Raw genomic sequence first — 17,759 nt, 5'->3', positions numbered from 1 at the left:
ATAGCCTATTGCCTGGAAAATGTCAGAATCTGAGTTCAAACCAATGAATCCCTCATCTCTCCATCGGTACAAACTGCCAAGAGCACCATATAAATATTTTGCATGCAGTCTGTAGCTGCTGGCTGCAACATTGCCAGGAGTACGGCTGTGCCACGGATGCAGTGCCCTCTGTTTATAGTAAACTGGTACAGTCAGACCAGACTCCCTATTCACGGGGAGATACGTTCCTGAAAAGTGCCTCAAATTGCGAAACCGCAAAAGGGGGGAGGCAATGTTTCAATGGAAAAGGGGGGATTGGTTCCCGAATCGCGAAAGTCCACGAATGTCGAGGAACAAACCGTAAATGGCGAGGAAAATTCATAAATGTCGAGGCAAATCCTGTGAATGTCAACAATAATCCATGAATGTTGATGAAAACGGACGTCATCAACGGAACATCTTCTCTTCTGGACTTGGTTATGTCTAACTTCCCTGAAAATGTCTGCTGCTCTTCTTCTGCTCCGATCGGAACATCTGATCATGTCCTTGTTAAAGTGGACATCTCTCTGACCATCCTCAGGGAGCCTGCTCAGCGTCGACGAGTCTGGCATTTCACTCAGGCCAACTGGCACGGTCTTCAAGCAGCCATCAATCATCTGGACTGGTCTCCCATCTCTACCACCTCTGACATCAACTCATCCTGGGAATTCTTCCAAAGTAAATTGCTCTCTCTCATGCACAGATTTATCCCATCTCGTCTTCAGTTGTCATACCCTTCCTCCCGTCCATGGTACACGGAATCTTGTGGTGAGGCTGTTGCCCAGAAACAACTTGCCTTCGTCTCCTGGAAAGCAAATCCAACGGAAGGAAATCTCATTTCCTTCCACAAAGCCCGAAACAAGTGTGTGTCCACCCTCAGGAGAGCCAGGAAACAATATCTCTCCGTTCTCAAGACCGAACTCTCTTATCTGTCTCCCTCTTCCAAATCCTGGTGGCGTCTGGTCAAATCCGTTTCTGGTGTTTGTTCCCCCTCCATCCCCTCCCTTACCTCAAACGGCTACACAGCTGACTCCGCACATGAAAAAGCTGAATGCCTCAACTCTGTGTTTGCCTCTAAATCTTGTGTCCCAAACCCATCCCTCTCTGTACCCACCATACCCAGTCGTACCCTGCTGCTCCTGGACTCCGTGTCCTTTCCTCCTGACAAGGTGGAAAAGTTTCTGTCAAGCCTCGACTCTGATTCTGCAACTGGACCCGACGGCATCAGCCCACGGGTCCTAAAATCCTGCTCTGCTGCTCTATCTCACCCTCTCTCTGTTCTCTTCACCCTCTCTTTTGCTCAAGGTCAACTGCCATCTGCTTGGAAATCAGCCAACATCACCGCTTTGCACAAAAAAGGTGCAAAAACAGATCCTAGCAATTACAGACCAATCAGCCTTCTCCCAATTATCAGCAAAGTCATGGAATCCATCATTGCTTCTGATATGAAATCTTTCCTCTTCTCCAATGGCTTGATCTCTGATCATCAATTTGGTTTCAGACCAGGTCACTCTACTCTGGACATGCTGCTTCTGCTGTCTCAACAATGGATGGAGGTCCTCAATGCCAAACAGGAAATTAGAGCTGTCTCCCTCGACATATCACGTGCCTTCGACACGGTCTGGCACCCCGCTCTGCTCACCAAACTCTCCTCCTTTGGTATCCATGGAAATCTCCACGCATGGCTGGCGGACTTCCTCTCTAGTCGTCGTCAACGTGTGGCCCTGAATGGGTTTCTCTCATCTCCTCTTCCTGTTCAGGCTGGAGTTCCCCAAGGCAGTGTTCTGGGCCCCGTGCTTTTTCTGGTCTTCATCAATGATCTCTCTGACTCTCTCGAAAATCCTCTCTATCTCCTTGCTGATGACTCCACTCTCTGCCGCTCCATTCCTCTTCCCTCAGATCGGCAGTCTGCTGCCTCCTCAGTCTCTGAAGACCTGGACAAAATCACAGACTGGTCAAACAAGTGGAACATGTCTTTCAATCCTGACAAATCTCACATTCTTACGATGTCTCTCCGAAAAGATCGACTGGACAACCCTCCCATCTACTTTCTCAACAATCCTCTCCAAGAAGTTCTGTCGCTCAAGATTTTGGGTCTCACTATCTGCCATGATCTTTCTTGGGAAAACCACATTTCCAAGCTGGCCTCCAAAGCCAGTCGCCGACTGGGCATCCTCCGTCGTGCGAAGTCCTTCCTCGGCACACCTGAGCTCCTCACCACATACAAGGCTTTCATCCGCAGCTCAATGGAATACTGTTCTCCCCTATGGGCCGGTGCTCCTGCCTCACACCTAGCTCGGCTTCACGCTGTTGAAACCAAAGCTTTCAGAATTATTGGAATCTCCCGCGATGAAGCTATCTCTGAGGGCCTTTCACTCACTCACCGCAGGCAGGTAGGTGGTCTTTCTGTCTTCTACCGACTCCTCTCCGGCCTTGCACCCCCAGCTCTCTCTGTGCTCTGTCCCCCAAATATTCCTACAGGTCGCACAAGATCTGCCAGCAACCCTCTGATGGTTAAACTGCCGAAATCTCGGCTCTCCGCTCACCTTCACTCTTTCATTCCTCTTTTCTCCCGCCTCTGGAACAAACTCCCTCACTCCCTTCAATCCCACTCCTCCCTCCAGGTCTTTAAAACAGCTGTTCACCACCATCTCTTATCTTCCCCCATCCAAAACCTTGATCTTTTCTACCCCCGATAATTCACCCCAGATCCACCTTGTTTGAAATTCCAACTTCTTTCCTGGAAGTCCTGGCAGTGTCCATATGTTTTATACCTCTCCCACTGCCCCCTTCCCACGCCCCCCCCAAAGCCCTCGCCCTCTCTCAGATCTCTCGATGTCTCCATGTCTCTCGGTCCCTGCTCTCAAATGTTGTGTTTGTGTCCTTCCCCCTCTCTCCCCATCTTGTCTACCGCTCCCTATGTTATATGTTTTATGTGTCGGTTTGTCTTTCTGTGTGATTAATGTTCGCTCTTTCACGAGCCTCGATATTGTATACAAAAAAAAAAAAAAAAAAAAAAAAAAAAAAAAATCCCACGGATATCGATGAAAATTCATGTCGTGCCATTGTTTAAATGGGGGAAAGGGAGACAGCTAATTTTATAAACGTCATGCTCGTGACTCATGAAAAAAAAAATTGCGCCCGAGAAAAACCACGAATACACGGGACATAGGTCCGCGGATAGAGAAGCAGTTCGTAATTTATCAACCGCGAATACGTGGAACCCGCGAATAGCGGGGTCCGACTGTACTCATTTTCCCGACGTCGGAAGGACGTCTGGCTGAGTCAACCCACCGGAGTGTTATTTAACGGCATGACAGGGGCTCAAACTGAAGATCATAAGGTCTTAGACCAGCCATGTTAACCGATACGACAAAACCAGGCTAATAGCACTATTAATGACATTCTTTCTGCAACTTTATCAAGTGCGTGTGGAAAGGTTGAGCTGCTCAGAGAAAAGGTAGCTTCAACTATTTTCTTTGATGTTATGGTAAGATATCACTATTATTTTCCGATTTGTCTTGTTACGTTTGAATAGGATTAAGTGAGGCATTTTACGTATTGCTGGCTCTGCGTGTTGCTGAAAAGGTGTTGCAGTTTTGAGGCCCAGTCATCTCTGCGCCGGAGGAGGCCATGTGAAGACTTTGGCCGGCACATGTAGCAGCCCCAAGGCTCTTCAGCAATTGCCGATTTGACCGCACCAGGACTCACAAGTATGTCAACGCACTCCACACAAAAACACCTGTGGGAAACAAAGGGAAGTGACAATGGATGGAAGATTAAATCATTAGGTACAATACAACATAGTCGAAATGTAGGGATGCTGGAGTCATGGTGAAGACATTGAAATAAAAAAAAGTGTGATAAAATGCATGAAGGCAGTAATATGAAGGATTTGAATTCTAACGAAGACTTCAAATGTCATGATCAGTTTTTCATTGAAAAAACATCTCACAAATGACCTGCTTGCACCAGCTTAATTTTGCAGTCTATAGTTAATATCAGTCCAAACTGCATATTTGCTGTCTTCACACAGCATTTGTGATTTGGAGACATGGTTCTCATAATGCTAAACATTTTCTCTGAGATCGCTTCACTATCTCCCACAAGACAGGTCTAGAAATTCTGTCGAAGGCTTTTTGGAATTCAAATAAATTTGTGTGGAATGTCCATAAAATACTTGTGCAAATTTAAACTTTTATACATTTTGATGTACACATGATAGAAACAAATTGTAAATTATATATGAAAGCATTATTACCTCTGCCACCCAAGGTGGATGGAGGTTATGTTTTCACAAATGTCTGTCTGTTTGTTGATTTCGCAAGTACATTGCTTGGTCTGGTCTGTTATTCTGTCTGTTTGTTTGTATATCAATCACCTACAGGCAGTGGCGAAGTTTGGGTTTGTGGCACCTGGGGCCAAAGGTCAATATTAGTACCCCACAGGCACTGGCATGGTCAGGAATTTATATTGAGGGGCCATATGAAAGAGCTCTAAGCTTTCCTAGCGGGCTCAGAAGTAGAGCCCTGGAAGCTGTTCAAAATGAAATTTAGAATATCCTCACTTAACTGGAAGGCATTTCAGAATACTTCAAACCTAAAGAATAAAGATTGGGGAACCAAAATAAAAGGCTTAGAAAAGAATCTAATAAATAAAATGTAGGAACCTTCAATTTGCAATTCGTTTTTACTCTTGTAAATTGTAATTTCTTGACAGTAATGAACAAGGAACGTCAGGCCTAAATGATCGCCTTTATGGCAATCTTCGCCATACGTCACTTCCAGTTCATCATTTTTATTCAGGCAATTGAACAGGATTTTTGTTTTCATATCCACCGACACACCACCGAATCAAACTTGTTTACCTGCCTGGTAAAGCTTGGTGTTGGTTTAATGGTTAAGTTAGTTGGCTCTGGCTCTGCATTGATGAGGCTTAAGATCTTAGGGTCTTGACTTTGAGTCCCTGTTGTGTTGTTGAAATAACACCAGGTTGTTTTATTCTGCCTGTCATCCTTCCGAGGTCGGCAAAATGAGTATACCAGCTCACTGGTAGCAGGGGCTTTTTCATTTTCATCAGCGGAACAGCCACTCTTCCAGAAAATTATGCAACAAGCAGTCACATACAGCATTAAAAACAACAACAACAAAATGCTTTGTAGCTTGATAGACAGTGGTGTAGTTTAGGCGTTGATTTAGTCTCTCAGCTACTTTTAGCTATTGGCCTAGTATGTAGAAATCGCTGTCCTTGCTTTAAATGTGGCAAAATCATTCAGAATTTCATCAAAGTTAATTACTGGGCAATATCACTTTTTATGGATAAGATCCACATGCTTGTCCTCACCATACGTCATATGTCATGGCGTATCTCGTGTGTACACGTGTGCCGGCCTTAAGGCAACTTTACCCGTGAAAGAGAGAAAAAAATATTAAAATGCACAGATTACAATTATCCTCAGATGGCCGCACACATTATAAAGAGAGGTGAAATTATAGGAAAGTGGGGATTCCAATCGAAGACGTCGAAAAGAAGAGAGAGGCGGACAAGGATGACTAGAACAACTGCTTTATGTAATGCATACGTATATTATTGACTAGAACAACACTTCGATGTCACGACGTCAACCGATATGCCTCTGCCCACATTATGAAATCATTATAATACTTGTACCAAGTCTGATTTAAATTCAGCTGTTCTCAAGTTATCATATTTTTACCTGACAAGACCTCTGTCTGACCTTTGGCCTTTGACCTCCGGACCCCAAAGTCTAATCAGTTAATCTTTAAATCATTATACAAATCTGTACCAAGCATGAATTAGATAACTTCAGATGTTCTCAAGTTATAGACCTATTACAGACTTTGACCTTTCACCTTTGACCTATTGACCCTACAATATAATGAGTTAATCTTTACATCATTATACATACCTGTACCAAGTTTGAATTTGATCACTTCAGCCGTTCTCAAGTTATAAACCTATTACAGACTTTGACCTCTTGACCCCAAATTCTAATCAGTTAATCTTTACATCATTATACATACCTTTACCAAGTTTGAATATGATCACTTCAGCTGTTCTCAAGTTATAAACCTATTACAGACTTTGACCTCTTGACCCCAAATTCTAATCAGTTAATCTTTACAGCATTATACATACCTGTACCAAATTTGAATTAGATCCCTTTAGCCATTCTCAAGTTATAGACTTATTACAGACTTTGACCTTTGACCTCTGACATGACCCCAAAATCGAATCAGTTCAACTTTACCCCATTCTGCATAATTGTACCAAATATGGTCAGAATCCCATCACTGGTTCACAAGTTATCGCGGTAACAGGATTTTTACCGAACAACCTCTGACCTTTGGCCTTTGACCTCGTGACTCCAAAATATAATCATTTTATCTTTTCCTCATTATACATACCTGCACCAAGTTTGACTGAGATCCCTTCACCCGTTCTCAAGTTATCGCGGTAATGAAAACCTATCACGGACAGACGGACAGACGAACGGACGGGCGGGCGGGGGGGGCGGACGGATGGACGGACAGACAGCCAGATGGACAACCTGAAACACATAATGCCTCCGTCGGTGGAAGCATAAAAATGGCAACATGAATGACAATAATTTCACCCCATTATAATCAAATGGGCCTTTTGTGAAATTATTATTCCCGTACCTCAATAATTTTTCAAAATATCCAAATCAAAATTAAACAGCTTATTTGTACGTATATGCAGTATATGTGAGGGCAATTTGGTCAAATTTAGGCCAAAGTCAAGGCCATCCCAAACATGTAAAATACCTATTAGGCCACAATTAGAAAAAAACAAATTTGTTGTGCATACACATTTCATGCAAAACACTTAGTTCAGAAGGCGAAATTTTCCAAAAATGGCAACAATTGTTTATTTGGATTTCACAAGTATCGTACTATGCACGGCGTCTTTCTTGTTTGTTTGTCTGTCTGTCTGTCTGTGAGCAGGATATCTCAAAAAGTTATGGACGGTATCAGACACAATTTGGCTAACATATTAGGTGTTTTGACATGATTTGATTTAGGTGAAGATCCAGATCCGGGTTTGAATCCGAGAATGTTTTAGGTGATTCTTAACCAAAGAGTGATAGGGCCAAAAACGATACATCTGTATAGCAATAAATCTCAAAACATTATGGACGGATTTGGACGAAACATGGTGGACAGGTTGGGTGTGGGATAAAGACGAATTGTTTCAATTTTGGTGAATATCCGGATTTGTGTAAGTGATTCGATCTTCATCATTGAGAGATGGGGCCAAAAACGATATATCGTATGATATTTCAAAAACTTCTGGATGGGTTGTGACAAAAGTTGGTGGACGAGTTGGATCGGTGACAAGAACAAGCTGATTCGATTTTGGTTAAAGTCTGGATGCAGATCCGGCCTATTAGTCAGGTTCACTATGTTAACAAATATAATTTCGTTCAAAATGTTGGTAGATTAGCAAAACTATACATTTTTGGAATATTCAGAGCATGAGGAATCCAAAAATTAATGTTTACATTTGCGTAGACACCTTTGCGAAAATGACACTCAGGACAGTGATGAAGATAGTCAGGTTCACTATGTTAACAAATATAATTTCTTTCAAAATTTTGGGATTAGCAAACCTGTACATTTTTGGAATCTTCAGAGCATGGAGAATCTGAAAATCAATGTTGGCATTTGCACAGACACCTGCATGGCCGCCATTTTGGATTTTGAAAATGGCCGCCATAAAATACATATTTTGCGCGATCTCGGCTTCTAGTCAACCTAGAGACTTAATTAAATATGCTAATCCTATGTTTTCTGGGTCAAGGAATCCAATAAAGGCCTCAAAATAGTGCTCAGGATTATAGAAAAGCAACAAACAAAGGTAATTGAAAACCATTGTCTTTATATTTGTGATATAACTGTATTACATAATACATGATATTGCAAGTCCTTTGAAGTTATAGGTCGTTATAGGAAGTTATAGGTAGTATCAGATTGAACTATAAGTCCTATACACAGGATCTACGAGGTCTATACCGTTCAGGAATATGCTTTTACAGATCTTCATCACTGTCCTGAGTGTCATTTTCGCAAAGGTGTCTACGCAAATGTAAACATTAATTTTTGGATTCCTCATGCTCTGAATATTCCAAAAATGTATAGTTTTGCTAATCTACCAAAATTTTGAACGAAAAAACAGTGAACCTGACTATATCAGTGGGATACAAAATGTAAACTGTTCAGCCTGGTAGAGGTGTGCACTCCACCGAGTGCCATTTTAGTTTAGATTGCAGTTCAGGGAAAAAATAAAGACACTCATTCAAAAGATAAATAATGGGATCTTTGAAGAATGACAAGAAAAATATCAGAAAGCCATCAGCCTTAAAAACAATTGGAAGGAAAGTGTGCTTCATAACTGACGCCATGGATATTCAACCACAGGACAACAAATTATTGCTTCGTATTCCGAGAATACAAAAACTAGTACTTTCAATTTTTCTTTATAATTACGATATCACATCAGTTTCCAACATAAAGATATTCATGCCACATACCTGCAGCAGTTATTATTGCCACACATAAGGACCTCTCCCCCGCCGTAGCATACCGAGCAGTATGCCTGGTATCCATCATCGTCATACTGGTAGGCACATTCCATGAAGGTGTTCTGCAAAGCATTCCATGTAAAATATATTAAGAACTAAATAAAGTGCAATATTTTTGATCTATCAGTAGATTCACTCATATTTCGTGAGTTATGATGATTTATTGCGAATGGGAAACATAAATGTTGCACAGTTAATAATGGGTTATGCTAGTCGTGAGGAGCACAACCTAAATAGAAAGAAGTAGGGACAACATGATAAAGGGGGAAAAAGTCAAAAGATGGGTGGGAGATAATTTATGGACCTATCACGGATACATTGGGAAACCAATGCTTTTCATAAATTGTGGATGAAGAAACTGGATGATGGTAATGGCAACAATGGCAAATAACATTGCCACTGATAGAAAGATAAGGAAAAGTGAAAACACAACAAGAGTGCAATTAATTAGAATAACTAGCTCAGCATCGAAAATAACATAAATAAAGCAAGAGGGGCAATTGCTTTGCAATACTTGTCCCCTACCAGGTTTCAGTTCAATATGTCAAAGGGTAAGGGGGAAAAGTCTGGAAAATTTCGCAGTAGTAAACACATCCTTTTATTTGGGTGTGGTGTATAATGGTGCGTTCGGTGGGGAAAATAATAAAAATAACCCGATGTACATACATGAAGCAAAAACATGCATGCGGCTTTTGTGCAGACATAATACTGTACATCGTGGTTATAAACCTGGGATCATTCCAATTGCACTGGGCCATGGACTAACACCCAGGCCTAAGGCCTGAGGGCTGCCAATCTGCTGAACATCTCTTATTAGAATAGAGCAAACGTATATGGTTCGCTATGTATGTTTACATGCGACGAAAACGTCTTCTTCCTCTTCAAATAAAATTCCCATCCTCTTAATTAACCCTCTTAATTGCGTTAAGACTGCTGAGATCCCTCAAACCTTTGACGACCCTTTAATTCCCCCAAGACCCTTCAGACCACCAAGACCCCTGAAGACCCAAAATACCCTGAAGACCCCCAAAGACCCAACATACCCTGAAGACCCCCAAAGACCCAAAATACCCTTCAAGGCCCTGACGCTCAAAAAGACCCTGAATACCCAAAAACCCAAAATACCCAAAGGACCCTGAAGACCAAAAAGACCCCGAAGACCCCGAAGACCAAAAATAACCTGAATACCCAAAAGACCCCGAAAACCCAAAAAGACCCTTAAAGACCAAGAAGAACCAAAAGACCCTTAAGACCCAAAAGCCTCTGAAGACCCAAAATACCATTAAAGGCCCAGAGGATCCAAAATACCCTGAAGACCCAAATGGCCCTGAAGACCCAAAACTCCATGAAACCCAAAAGACACTGAAATGGTCAAAGATGCCTACCCCTCTGAAACGACGTGTGGTGAGGCACGCGGAGCGGCCTTGAGGCTCAAAAAGACCCTGAATACCCAAAAACCCAAAAATACCCCAAAGACCCAAACGTAATAATTTACGCTAGTAATAAAAATAACCCGATGGACATACATGAAGCAAAAACATGCGTACGGCGTATGAGCATATATAATACATCATGGATATATACCTGGGATCATTCCAATTGCACTGGGCCATGGAATTAAAACACCCAGGCCTAAGGCCTGCCAATCTATGCTGCTTCATTTAGGATGGAGTCAGGCCAGTTGTCCAGCCAATGGGTGTAAAGCAGTGGGGTGGAGTCAGGCCAGCTGAAAACAGAACCGTGTATATAATATGTGACATTTTATAAGTTCAAAAAGGGCATAACACCGTGAAAAATGGTAAAACGCCCCAAAATTCAAACTTGTTCTGTAACTTTTTATAATAAAGCCATTTACCAAGTTTCAGTTGAATATGCTAAAGGGCATGGGGGAAAAGTGCAGAAAACCACAGATCCGATTCACTTGCAGACACTCGACAGACAGACAGATGGAGGGCAAACCTATAGTCCCCTCTGTGTAGGGGACTAATAAGGGAGAGTGACCAAGCAGAATTATTTTCATTATATTTTAGTGAATGTCCCACCAACTACATCATTTGTGGCTGTGTTTGTCTTACAATTCATCTAATGCAAACAAAAAGATGACAAAACAAGAAATATGTCATGCATGGCACGATACTTGCGAAATCCCTAAAATAAGTTGTTGGCCTATGATGACCTAAAATATAGTTGGTGGTTGAATTCAGTGACCAGATATGCAAATCCTCTTCAAATTTCAAGTCAATTGGATGAAAATTGAGGATTTTAGAAATTTGACAAAGTTTGTGACCTTTGGCCTACGTTGACCTATTGACCTTTTGACCCCAAAAACAATAGGCTTCTTGCTTATGGCCAACTCCACCATTTCATGAAGTTTAGTGAAGATCGGTTGAAAATTGTGACCTGTAGGCGACTGACATACAGACAGACAGAATAACGCCAACCAATATACTTGAAAAATCTTCGATTTTCTCAAGTAATAAACAGATTGTCTGTTTTACAACTGCTGTTGGCAGACAATGTTCTCACGTGCTTCTAATTCCAGGTCTTTACTTTCTCTTTCTTATGCATGAAGCATAAATACACAAATATATTGTCGCATGTACAACACCCCAAACGACATATTAATATATATATTACTACGTATATTCACTATAATAGTATTTACGATTGTATTGAAGTGGGTACTTACCATGCTGGAGGCTAAACAGCCAATAGCGCTGCAATATCAGCAAGAAATTTATTAAGAAACAGGCAAATCATCACCTTTATTCCCAGCTCTACCCTCCCCGCTGACTGATCACTCTTGACAAATCACATTGTGCCCCAATAGCCGCAGTTCATCACCCTCACCCCCACCCGGGCCAAAGCTAATTAATTACTGGCTGCACATGGAACAGCAGGATGCTGTTACAGGATGGGAACAGCCAAAGATCCACCTCCCACATACTGACCGAAATATGGGAGTAGGGGCTTTCTCCCTTTGTTGGTGGGAGGGTAAACGTGTGCATTGCCCTCTGCGGTTGCCCAGAATTTCCCAGTTTAGAGAAGGGAAACAGAGGGATGAGATGTCTTTCCCTATCTACCATGTACATTAGACAATGCTGTCCCCTTGTGACCTTACCCATACAACTTAACCTATACACAAGCAGTTATGCAGCATGGCCTTGACCTTCAGCATTTAGGGATACAGTGAAAATTAAGAAAATATTCCCCATCGACACTCGATCCATAAAACTCAACATCATGAAAATCGGAAGAAAATTATTCAAGTTATGATCAAAAAGGTGTTTTTGTTAATTAGGTCACGAACACCAATCAAATAGCAATTGCACAACTTCAGTGCAGGTCCACTATTATGATGCAAGAACATCTTGGAAGGCCAAGCGGTTTTTGAGATTCCAATCTGGAAAAATTGATCGATGGGAAAAAACATTTTTTTTCAGACCGCCATGTGACATTTACCTTTAACTCAGAGGGATATAATGTAAATGAAGCGTAAATGCGCCTTGTTCTAAGCTATATAGGGTGCACAATTTTGTTCTGATCGGACAAGTCTTAGTCAAGTTATGGTAAAAAAAAGTTATGGTAAAGACCCTGACCTTTAACCTGGAGGGGAATGATGTAAATTAAGTATCAATAAACCTTGCTCTGACTATCTATTTTGGACAATTTTGTTCCAACCAGACGAACCTTACTCGAGTTTTGGTGACAACGTTAAAATGTCTACAATTAGGTCATGACCTAAAAATTAGTTAATGGCCAAAAATACTCCTAGGGATGCACGACCTTGACTTTTACCATGGTGGGGTATGATTTGAAATAAGTGTAAATGCGCTTTGATCTCTCCATTGTGATGGGGAAAACGAAGTTAAGTTATGGTGAAAAATGTTTAAATGTCTACAATTAGGTCATGAACTTCAAATTGGGTCAATGTCAAACATATTATGTACACCCTGCACTTTATATTCTCACTAGTATAAAGCCCATTCAAAATGACAGGTTGGAACAGTTTTTGACGGTACAGCCGCATGGGCATGCCAAAGTCTGAAGTCTGGGCCTCGTGTCAGATGTGCTTATATCATCTTTATTTATTAGACATCCTACAGACGTAAATGAACACTCGCTTTACTCTGCGTACATTGCACATCATGTGCAGCAAATTTCACCTCCCTGTGCCTTGTATTTATTGTGATTAGAAAAATACCGTTTCTGTACACCGACCTTGAGGCTCAGTTTGCAAGCCACCGTCTACAATTTCAATGTAAGAGGCATAATTACTCTTATTTTGGGTCTTCGGAGTCATTGGGATCTTTGGAATCCTTGGGGTCTTTTGTGTCCTCTGGGTCATTTGGGTCCTCGGGTCTTTTGGGTCTTCAGCGTCTGTTGGGTCTTCTGGTTCATCGGTGTCTTTTGGGTCATTTGAGTCATTTGAGTCTTTTGGGTCCTCGATCTGGATCTTTGGGATATTTAAGGGTCTTTGGGGTCATTTGGGATTTAGGGGTAATTTGGGCCTTTGGGGTCCTCAGGGTCTTTTCAGTCTTTTGGATTGTTTGGGTCTTTAGCATCTTTGTGATATTTCAGGGTCTTCAGGGTATTTTGGGTCTTCGAGGTATTTTCAGTCATCTGGGTCTTTTAGATCTTTTTGGTCTTTGGGGTTTTTTGGGGGTCTTCAGAGTCTTTGGGATATTTTGGGTCTTGGCGTCTTTGGGGTGTTTTCGATCCTTTCAGTAACCAGGATCTTTGGGGTCTTTTCGGTCTTTGGTGTCTTTAAGAGTCTTTAGGGATATTTTGGGTCTTTTAAGTCTTCAGGGTTTTTGGAGTATTTTGGGTCTTTAACAGTCTTCAGGGTCTTTTCGCTCTTTTGGCTATTTTGGGTCTTCGGGGTATTTTGGGTCTTCAGAGCCCTTGGGAGTCTTCTGTATCATTGAGGTATTTTGGGTCCTCTGTGTCTTTTGTATCCTTGGGGTCTTTTGTGTCTTCGGGGTCTTTTGGATCTTTGGGGTATTTTCGGTCCAACAGTCTTCAGGGTCTTTTGGGTCATCAGGGTATTTTGGGTCTTCGGGGTATTTTGCATGTTTGGGGTCCATTGGGTGTTCATGGTCTTTTTGGTCTTTGGGGTCTTTTGGATCTTCAGAGTCCTTTGGGGTCTTCTTAGCCTGTGGGGTCTTTTGGGTCCTCTTTGTCATTTGGGTCCTCGGGGTTGTTTGGGGTCTCAGAGCCCATGAGGTCTTCTGGGTCCTTGGGGTCTTCTGGGTCTTCATGGTCTTTTTTGTCTTTAACAGTCTACAGGGTATTTTGGGTTTTCCGGGTCCATTGGGTCTTTGGGGTCATCTGGATCCTTGGGGTATTTTGGGTCCTCAGAGTCTTTTAGGTCTTTTAACGGGTGGACACAGTCATGTTCAAAGATTGCCCATTAATCCCCCCACGCCCCCACCCACCCCACTCAAAGCCCTCCTAAAGCACTACTCAAAGCCTTTAAAACCAACCCTTATGAAGGGGGAGAAACACACACACACACACACACACACACACACACACACACACACACACACACACACACACACACACACACACACACACACACACACACACACACACACACATACACACACATTGTGTTTTATATGGTAGATTCTTGATGCAAAATTTCATTCTGAAAGTCTCAACGGGCAGCTCAGAAATATCCGGGGATACAGCTCGTAAATTGGGAATGCAGAAAGAAACTAGAACAGCACTCAGTAGAGAACATACCTCCGCTTGGTTGGCCATATCACTCAATGGTGAAGAATCACTTAAAAAATTCTAGTAGCCGGATCCGAATCCGTATCTTCACCAAAATCTAATTATTTTGTCATTGTCACATACGCTACATCTCTGCCAAATTTCGTCCGAATCCGTCCACAACCTTGTGAAATATTTTGTTCACAAACAAACAAACAAACGGACAAACAAACAGGGGTGAAAACATAACCTCCATCCACCTTTGGTGGCGGAGGAAATTTTTTTTTCTAAATGGTGGTTTAGTTCTTCTCGGCAAGGGTGTAAGAAACTGATACCATTATACATTGGGGACACTCAATGCCGAAACAAACCCCACAACAGCAATAAGCCTTCCTCATCCTATAGGGCAGTGGTTCCCAAACTTTTTTGTCCTCGATCCAAAATTCCAAATCACATTTGCCTTGCGACCCAAATGCTACGAGTACCTGCATGTTGTTGATGATAAATTTGTTTTTATGATATTATGTTGTTATATGATTAACAAAGTTTTTTTTAAATATAAAATTCGGCCATAACATCTGTGCATAGTGATAAGCAATGCCCAATGAAGCCATTCTATGGCATTCATACTATATATACAGTATATATATATATACAGACTTGGCATTTAATATGGAATATTTTTTTTGTGGGGGTGAACTTAGTTTTCAAGATGACTTAGAACCAAATGTTCATGAGAATTATGTTGAAATTATTCTAGATTTTGTTAATGTGACCTTTAAAAGAAACAAAAACCACATTTGACATTTCGAAGTAAATAAATTGATCCTTGAAAGTGATGTAAACTGATATCGAACTCAATTCACGGACAGTACTGTGTTAAACTTCTGTACGTTTTCCAGAAGTATCTCTATTTTGCACATTAGCCAAATTGTTTTTCAACAAAAACAAAAGTTTAATTATGACTGGGATTACGGACAGTAAAATTACAGTCCAGTACTTCGTGTAACCCCCACGAGCATTCAGGAGAGCACGTACACGTCGAGGCATGCTGTTCACGAGATTTGCCAAGGTTTGGGCAGGAATCGCTTGCCATGCAGTGAAAATAGCCTGCTGCAATTCAGGCACAGAGGTCGGCTGCTGGTCCTAGTTGTCGATTTGACGCGTTAATTCTGCCCACAAGTTCTCTATCGGATTCATATCCGGGGACATGGCAGGCCACTCCATATGCTCGACACCACGGTCAGCAAGAAAATGTTGGATCATGCGAGCACGATGAGGCCGTGCATTGTCATCTTGGAAGACAAAGTTTCCTCGAAAGGCTGCACGAGCAAATGGAAGCAATGTTTCTTCCAGAATGGCCCTGTACTTGAACTGGTTCAGGTTTCCATTCAGAACAACCAGGTCAGTTTTGCCCCCTGCATGAAAAGCAGCCCAAACGGTCACCCCATCACCTCCAGCTTGGACTGTTGGCACAATAGAATCTTCGTTGTAGGCTTCATGCACTTGTCTGCGCACTCGGTTGCGGCCATCTTGACGATAGACCAGAAATCTAGACTCGTCACTGAAGGTCACGTGATTCCAGTGTCCTGGCTGCCATTGACGGTGCTCTCTGGCCCACTGCAATCGACGCTGGCGGTGTTGTCTGGTCAGGCGTGGCTTTCTCAGGGGACGCCTGGCACAATAGCCTGCTTGAACCAGTCGTTGGTTGACTAGCCTTCTGGATACAGGCACATTTGTCAGTTGCTGCCACTCAGCCCTAAGCCGATTAGCTGACTTGGTACGGCCATTGCGGACTAACCGGTGCAGCTGGCGATCATCTCTCCTTGTGGTTCTGTGGGGACGTCCTGGCCTCAGTTTTGGAGTAGGGACACCCCTCTGAGCATTTCGTTTCAGGATCTTTGACACCTGACCTTGAGTGATGCCATACTGCCGAGCAATAGCACGCTGTTTCATGCCAGAATTTCGTAAAGCCGCCACTCCATGACAAACAGCATTGTCGAGTTGACGGACCATCTCCAGAGGAAGCGGCAATAACTTTTGTAGACGTGCAGCAGTTGTTTTCCACTAAAACAGAACGCAACAACCCTTATATACACGATTGTGAAGCCAATCGTCAAATGTACCTGTCCTTACATTTTGTCACGCCACCTGTGATATTATCCTGTTATTGACTTCTTGCTGCGAAAGACAGTGACATGGTTCTTTCAACAAAGAAATCACCGAAGCGTAAAATAAATTCACCAGATTGATATACTGAGTTCAGAAAGTAAACCCAAGTCAAGAAAAAAAAAAATTCCATATTAAGTGCCAAGTCTGTGTATATATATACACACACACTCTTGGAAAACCATAGGCACAATGTTATAACGACCTCTTACAGTGCTATTTTTACATTAACTCCTCTGCAACACATCCTGATCGTTTTTAGGGGTATAATAGTATTTGTAACCTGAGACTCAAAGTAAGTAGGCATACTTGCATTTCCATCTATTTTTGAAATTATTTCATGGAAATGTTTTATAGGAAAGACAGATGTCAAAATTAATTAATGAAATTCATGCAAAACAAGGCTTACTTTGCACAATTGGCACATGCCACCCTCGAACATTGGATGTTCCACCATGATGTCCAAGCTGCCGCAAGCCAGGCAAACGTCTACACACAGTAGGAGAAAATTATCAGTGTACAAGAAATACGAAGTGTCAAGGGTGTTGTTATCTTTGATTCAAAATATAATGGCCTGCATTTGGCCAAACTAAAATAATTTAAAAGGAAGGAAAATCCGAAGCACTTTGATGGAGGTTCAGTGTTCTGAAAAGACTGAAAAGCCCAAGTAATCTTAACCCATAACCAGAGGCATTGTAATTCCTTGAGTGTTGCAGCCAGGACGGAACACTGATTTCACAAAGCCAACTTAAACCTGCAATCACTAAAGCTTGAAGCATATGCGTAGTTTGACTTCTATATTTGGGGGGGGCAAGGGCTTAATATTAACAAGCATTCTGAGTATTGCGCTGCAATACATGTCCCCTACCGGCAGTCTGTCGTCTGGAAAACTGTTGGGGAAATTACCAAGGGTTATTTACCCACAGGTTCTGAATCGTTCCCAATCGCTAATTACCTCAGGACGGGCTCACCTGTGATTCACACTCGGGACTTCCATTTATACACCTTGCAGACAGGTCAGCAGTAGCACGACAAAATAAGTTGTTGATAAAGAACCTTTCGAGTCACTAAATATCAGTAATTTATTATATTTTCTGGTTCACGATCAATGATCGGTGTATATATATGTTGTTCGGCTTGGCTCCGCCCCTCCCGAAAGTGCGTGTTGTGTCGCGCTTTTGACGTTCGTGAGACGAGGCTGAGGGCGCGCGGTGTGGCTTGAGGA

General features: G+C 42.2%; 1 protein-coding gene across 18 annotated transcripts in view; it reads right to left on the bottom strand.

Annotated features, from left to right (window-relative positions):
* LOC137423219 (DNA (cytosine-5)-methyltransferase 3A) overlaps positions 1–17,759 on the bottom strand; it is a 549,884-nt gene that overhangs the window by 63,740 nt on the left and 468,385 nt on the right. For all 18 annotated transcript variants that reach the window (XR_010983654.2, XR_010983655.2, XM_068110127.2 and 15 more), the window contains 3 exons: positions 16,944–17,023; positions 8,594–8,706; positions 3,577–3,760 (listed from right to left, as the gene is read on the bottom strand). Coding sequence is in view for 16 of the 18 variants with exons in the window: in XM_068110127.2 (XP_067966228.1) it covers positions 3,577–3,760; positions 8,594–8,706; positions 16,944–17,023 (377 nt within the window). In the remaining 2 variants the exon portion in view is untranslated. The remainder of the gene's footprint in view (positions 1–3,576; positions 3,761–8,593; positions 8,707–16,943; positions 17,024–17,759) is intronic.

The sequence above is a fragment of the Myxine glutinosa genome, chromosome 3 (assembly GCF_964187855.1).
Source record: "Myxine glutinosa chromosome 3, kmMyxGlut1.1, whole genome shotgun sequence".
Taxonomy (NCBI): domain Eukaryota; kingdom Metazoa; phylum Chordata; class Myxini; order Myxiniformes; family Myxinidae; genus Myxine; species Myxine glutinosa.
This window is presented reverse-complemented; position numbering and strand designations above follow the sequence as displayed.